The sequence below is a fragment of the Protopterus annectens genome, chromosome 3.part0, assembly GCF_019279795.1.
Source record: "Protopterus annectens isolate FY-2018-M chromosome 3.part0, PAN1.0, whole genome shotgun sequence".
NCBI classification, from domain to species: Eukaryota; Metazoa; Chordata; order Ceratodontiformes; family Protopteridae; genus Protopterus; species Protopterus annectens.
The window spans coordinates 235,621,067-235,627,919 of NC_056731.1; the positions used below are offsets into that span (position 1 = coordinate 235,621,067).

General features: G+C 41.2%; 1 protein-coding gene across 1 annotated transcript in view; it reads left to right on the forward strand.

The window, feature by feature from the left end:
- POLR1F (RNA polymerase I subunit F) overlaps positions 1-949 on the forward strand; it is a 171,798-nt gene extending 170,849 nt beyond the window's left edge. The window contains exon 4 of the mRNA XM_044064717.1: positions 257-949. Within this exon, the coding sequence (XP_043920652.1) occupies positions 257-809 (553 nt within the window). The 3' untranslated portion in view covers positions 810-949. The remainder of the gene's footprint in view (positions 1-256) is intronic.
- Positions 950-6,853: the final 5,904 nt, after the last annotated feature.

Here is a 6,853-nt window from a genome sequence, read left to right on the forward strand (position 1 = left end):
GAAGACATGCTTCATTTCTGGTATGATCACCTGAGTGAAGATAATGGGAGCAACTGGTTACCATTGGCAAAATGATAGCTATTAATCTAAGTCCCTTAAAACTTTTATTTTTACCTTTCTCCTCCCACCCTTCCTTGATTGTAACCAGCCCGACCTTTGTGCCCAGTCTGGGCATTTAGTAAAGCTGCTGTTTTGCAACTTTATTATAGTTAAGTCATATATTATTTTACTAAACTGGATGTTTTTTTCTTTACAGAACTGATGTTCACACATTAAATGTGGAGGAACAATCCATTGATGTAAATTGTAATGTAGAAGTACAGCTGGACACGAGACAACAACAAACGAAAAGTGATACTGAAGTGTCCTCTTTGGAAGCCATAGAGGCTGTAGACACTAGCAAACTGGATGCAGAAGCATCTGATAGGGATAGTATAACTAAACAGATGGGTAAAGCCAGCAAGAAGAAAAAGAAAAAGAGGAGGCATCTAGAAGCCAGCTCACTAGTAGAAATCCATGGGATGGCCATTGATGCTGAACAGGTGGATAAATCCAGGAAGAAGAAAAAGAAGCAGAGTATTCCTGAAGCAGACTCACTGGTAAAAATCCATGAGACAGACTTTGCTGAGTACCATAATGAACAAAAAGTTTCCAAGAAAAAGAAGCGAAAACATTCAGATGTTGAATACCATAATGAACAAAAAGTTTCCAAGAAAAAGAAGCGAAAACATTCAGATGTTGAAACTGAATGTGATGACTTGACATTAGAACCCAGAATTAAAAAGAAGAAACAGGCTGAAAATTCTTAGCTACTCGTATTTATTTATATGGACTACACATATGTGCCTTTTCAACTGCAACTATTAATTCATGATCATGGAAAGAAGAAGAAAATGTGAATGTAAACTGTTTTTCTTACAGCAAATTAAATATTTTTTTAATGGAAGCATTTTCCTGAGTGTTTTCTTTGTGAATGTTTCTGTTCTGCATTTGTTACTTAAAATGTGTATGTCTTTATTGATGACAGTTCTCCACATGGAGTCAAGTGATGCATAATGTAGAGTGCTTCTAATTCATGTATTAAATGCAAAGGTCGAAGAGCAGTTTTCAATTTTCTTTGTCTGAAGATACTATTTTGTTGTTCAAGGCTTGCTAGCATTAACTTGCCTGTCTGCAGAAAAAAGATTGAAATGCCCAGTTTAATTACACTCGGCTCTTTGATATTGCAGTTGTGGGGATTACTGAATAGCATTCAGTTGAATGACTTTAGGATGGAAGTAATTTTGCAAAATGTCAACTCGCAAACAGAAAAAATTGCCCTTTGTCACTACCTTTTAAAAAATTACTCTCAGATCATATGTAGCTCTGGACTATTAAGAAAACATAAAAACATATTCTTAACAGTAGAAATTCATCCAGATGTTAGCTCTTCCTGGCAAGGTAAACAGGAATGCTGCATAGAAGGTTGGACTAGTTTAATCAGCACCATGAAATTTTCAATTCTAGAGGAAGTTCTTCCTTGAAAATCTATAAAGAAAGTATTTGCGGACATTGGATAAGTTTTTGTTATTATTTGTCTTTCATATTTACAGCATGGCAGAGACCTTTTTTGTATTGCATTATACAATTGTGCTGAAGTAACTGAAGTTTACATATTTTTATTTCATAATCATGTATGTATTTATGCATAATAACTACTGCAATTTATAAAAAACAGATATGTACAGCATATTCTGTTTCATCTTCTGCCTAAGATATGTTGGGAAAGTTCTGTTAGCCAGGCTTGAAATATTGTTTTTAAACTGGATAGATCCTAGGAGCCTTATGTTTGGGTTTGTTTTTTGTGAGACAGGATTGTTCCTGCTTTCAAGATGCTTCTGCTTTTTTTTTTTGGAGAATTTGCAGCTATAGCGCAGTCCTCACCTCAACTACTTTTGAGATAATACTGCCTACAAACCTACCTCTCGAGCGTTATTTTATAAGGTGAATTCTGTAGTAAAGAAAATTACAAATCACTTAACGTAGTTACATTTGACAGTTTCAGAACACAGGATTCTTTTTATTTACCACATGTGTTCTATGTACTGTAAAAGAGCATTGTACCTTACTAGGACCTTCCCCTTGTGAGATCTGTTAAAAGGCATGCAGTAGTCACATAATCAGGCACACAGTTTCTGTAGCACCCAGGTGATCAAAGAAGAGCCTTCATCTATATTTACTCGAGTATGGACCAGTTTTATATGGCTTTTTTTCCCTAGTTGTGGTAATACCACCTGTCTTCCTGAAAGATGCACTAATTACTAGGCTTTGTTTACTTTCCTTGGTATGTACAGTCACGCCTGCTTGTTTGTGAATTTTAGCACAGCCTGCACCCTAGGTAAACTCCCCAGTCCTCTGCAGCATTTTGTAAATGAGGGTTAAGTTATTTCATCTATTAGCCTCTGAAAGGTGGCTGGGGATTAATGTAGGCTAGGTGGTAACACTATGAACCGAAATAGACCATTACATGTTACAAAGGCTGTTTTATCCTTTGTTAGAGGGAATAGGTGTTGGTTTCCAGTATCCCCTTATCAGGTTTAGTACTGTCAAGTATCTGGCCTTTCCTAGCAACTCATCAGTTCTAGGCATGGGATAACTGCCAGCCTTTGAAGTGCTATCCAGTTTCCTAAAACCATTACAAAACCTGTTAATCCTGTCAGGTTTAGGAGGTGTCAGTGTTGGACTGCTCCATTCACTGTGATTCATGTTTCACATCTTGCATGAACACCTTTTCAACTTCAACATTCTAGACTGGAAAGTGTGTCTTCCCTTCATCCTAGGTGTCATCATCTGTGTTATATTCTAGTAATTTAGTTCTCCTAGGCATTTTTATAAAAAGTCCTTAAATTCTAATAATTTCCTACTTTTGTATTTTTGACAAAGACTTCTCTAACTGCACTTCATTTTGAGAATGTCAAGTCTCTTCTCTGTGAACTACAGATTGCGAGCTCACTGTGGAATTTTTTACTTCTTTCCATTGTGTTACTATATTATATTTTATATTTGATTGTTTAAGGTTAAAGTTCTCTGCATTTAATTTTTCTGTCACCTCAAATGGCCCTTCTTGCTTGGTCAGTTGTTTATTATGTGGAGAGCACTAACAGTTGATCTCCTGGGTTAAATTCTGTAAGCCAGATATTATTGTAAACTTGCTGCATTTCCTGGGCTTGTATGCATGTGCTAATAAATGAAACAAACCTTGGTAAACCGCTCCAAATCTGAGAACATACAACAAAAAAGCACCAGCAGCATTTCTTATGTTTTTATTCCACAGAGTTTGAGCACTTTCATCTTACTGAAAGACTTCATCAGAATAAAGACACTCTGCTTTCCATAGGTTCATAGGTTGGTACTAGGCTGTCCGGCCCTAGGGCCTATACAAGCCTAGCCATAAAAATTTCCTGGATATTTCTTCCCACAATATTTACTTCTCTGGACCCATGTCTAGCAGGGCGACTGACATGAACCCCGGGGTGAATTTCCTATCTCCCATTCAATCATCAAGGTTCCTTTTGAAGAGGGCCAAGGAGGCGCTCTGCTTGACATGTATCGGCAGTCTGTTCCAGAGTATGGTGAGTCTCTGGGTCAGAAACCTATCCCTCAAGCATGTTTTTTCATTGTGATGACAAGGTTTAGATCCCTGGAGTGTGTGGCTCTGAGGGATTGGGATTTCTTTAAGTGGAGCATGTCCAGCAGCTCAGGGTTTGACATGGCCTTGTATGTTAAGCAGAGATCGCCTCTGAGTAGGCGATATGCCACAGAGTATGGCTGGAGTTTTTTTAGACTATCCGTGTATGGCATCTGCTTTAGGCCTGTGATTCATTTAGTGAGGTATTTCTGTGGCCTTTCCAGCTGTTGCAGATGTCTTGTGAGGTACATACCAAATGGGGCATTATACTCTATAATGGGTCTAATGATGGATGAGTACAGTGGGACAATGACCTCCTTTTTTCTGGATGAAAAGCCCTTAGTGATGAGGTGTGCCACATAGAAGGATTTCCTGACTGTTGTGGCGATGTGGTTATCGAAAGTGAGACCACTGTCCATCTGCATCCCTAAGTCTCTCATCACACTTTCGATGTTTAGTGTACTGCTCCCTATGTGGTAATTCATGGGTACATGTTTCTTTCCAAAGGAGATAACTATACATTTCTTGGCATTAAGCTTGAGCCCATGGCTCTGGCACCAGGCATCTGTTTCTGTAAGGCCCTTTTGTAGAATATCCACATCATTTGGGGATTCAGTAATGGCTCCCGGTTTGCAGTCATCTGCAAACTTTGTTAGTCAGAGTCCTTTAGTGTTTGCCTGTACTTCAGAGAAGTAGATGCCAAACAAGAGTGGTCCCAGGACTGAACCCTGAGTTACTCCACTTGTCTGGAGCTGGATTTGGAGTCTGCTACTTTTACAGTCTGGGTTCTGTCAGTAAGCCAGTTGGCAACCCATCAAGTGACATAGGGATTTATGCCCAGCTTAGTAAGTTTATCTATGATTCCAGAGTTGGGGGATGGTGCCGAAGGCCTTGGCGAGGTCCAGATAGGCTGTGTGGACCGCCTTACCCTCATCCACAGCTCTGGAGACTGAGTGGAAGAAGTCGATCAGATTCAGGATACAAGATTGGCCTTTCACAAACCCAAACTGGGTGGGGTCCATTGTTTGAAGGTTGCCAGTGTCTTTGTTTATAAGTTCCATGATAATGTGTTCCATGCCCTTGCAGATCAGGCTTGTCAGACGGATGGGACGGTAGTTCCCGGGATCCAAGCCAGATCCCCCCTTGTGGAGTGGGATAACTGTAGATGTGCGCCACTCAGTGGGCACGAAGCCTGAAGTGAGGCTATGATTAAACATGACACTTAGGTGAGTGCCAGTTCATTTTGTAGTTCATGTAGTACACAGCCTGGGATGTCATCTGGTCCCATGGATGCTGTATTCTTGGCTTTGGAGACTGCGGTTTCTACCTGTGTGGCCGTGATTACCGGAATTTGGCAGTCTTTTGGTATTGAGATGGACCCTTTAGGGGGTGAGAGGGGGGTGAAGTTGGCACTAAATCGATCTGCCAGGATATTGGCAATATCCTTGGGATCAGTGTATTTAATGCCATTCTGTTGTAGCTCAGAGCAGATCTGAGCATTGCCATTTAGATTCTTGACATAACTATAGAATGCCTTGTGATTGTCTTTGGAATCTTTGGCAATTTTATTTTCCTAACTAGCTTTTGAGGATTTTATGAGGGATCTCAGCTTCTTACTGAGGCTGGTGAGGGAGTTTTTTGCATCCTGGGATTTTCCTCTCTTCTGCAACAGTTTTTTCCTTCTGTTGTATAGTTTGTTTATAGCAGGGGACCACCAGATTAGCTTCCTATTTTTGGAGAAGAGCATATTGGTTCTATTTGGGATGGCACGAATCATGCCCGAGTGGATGTGCTTGTACAGTGCTTTAGTGTAGGATTCTGCATTCAAACCTTCAGACCCCATCTGCATGGGTGTCATGAAGTTTGTCACTTCTGACTTCAGTAGCATGAAGTTGGCTTTGGAGAAGTTTTTTAAGGAGATTTCCTTACTGGGGGGTGGGGATGGGATGTGGATGTCAAGGGTGATTTGCTTATGTTCAGACCTGACCAATGAGGGGGTGACCACTGGTGTGGAGCATCTATCTCCCATGTTGGTAATGACCAGGTCTAGGATATTGGAGCCCCTGGTGGGACAATGGATTAGTTGATCCAGGGCATTGGAATTTATGAATTCCAAGAACCGTTGGGAAAAGGAGTTGGTACCAGAGTAGTTTTCCCAGTTAATGGCAGGGTAGTTGAAATCACCCAGTATTAGGGTGCTTGGTTGTATCTTAATATTTTCCAGTATGTTTAGAAAGGTGTAGTGAGAATCTTGGGGCATGGTGGGGGATCTGTAGCAAGCTACAGTTTGGATTGCAGTCTTACCTAGTGTTAGTTGCACTTGGAGAATTTCAGATGCATTGTGTTGGGCAACAAACCTGGAGGTGTGAATTTCCTTGGTGAATATGGACACTCTTCTACCTTTAGTGTTTCGGTCTTGGTTTTGTGGCCGAAAAGTGTGGTAAGAGTTGTAGCGTGGTATTGCAGGGATGCTCTCTGCAGCCTTGAACCAGGTCTCAGTTAATGCACAGATGTCGATGTTCTCCATTGCCTCGAGAGAGTGCATTTTGAGGTTTAGACTTCTAGCATTGAGTAGCATTACCTTCAGATTTTGCATGCTTGTATCTGTTATGGTGGTGGATTTATCCTTTGAACCTTGCCTAAAAAAGGCACTATAGGGGTGGCAAGAGCTTTAGCCAGTAACCTGAATCCCAGGGGTGACAGGTGCAGACCATCTCTGGCAAAGCATCGTGGTTTGTTGATCATGTCTTCCCAGGCAGACAGATACTGAATCCCCTTTGAATGACACCAGAAGCTTAGCCAGTTGTTGAAGTCAATCATTTTGTCCTTGTACTGTGGTATCATTCTGGGCGAAGTCAGCATGCTACTCGGGGCTAGGGTCATACCTGCCTGAGCCACATGATCCGATAGCTCTTCCATGTCTCTTTTCATGTAGTCCAGGGAGGTATGTCTCACGTCACTCACTCCAACATGGACAATGACAGAGTTGTATTTGTACTTTTGGAGTGACTTGAGTGCATGCATTATGTGGCGAATCCCGGCACCCGACAGGCAGCTGACTATAATTTTCTCCTTGTTCATCCTGGTGAGTGGGACATCAGTGTGCCTGACTATAGCGTCACCTATGACTAAAGTGTTGGGTACATTGTCTTGCCTTAGGGGCTGTTGTTGGTGGTACACTGATGT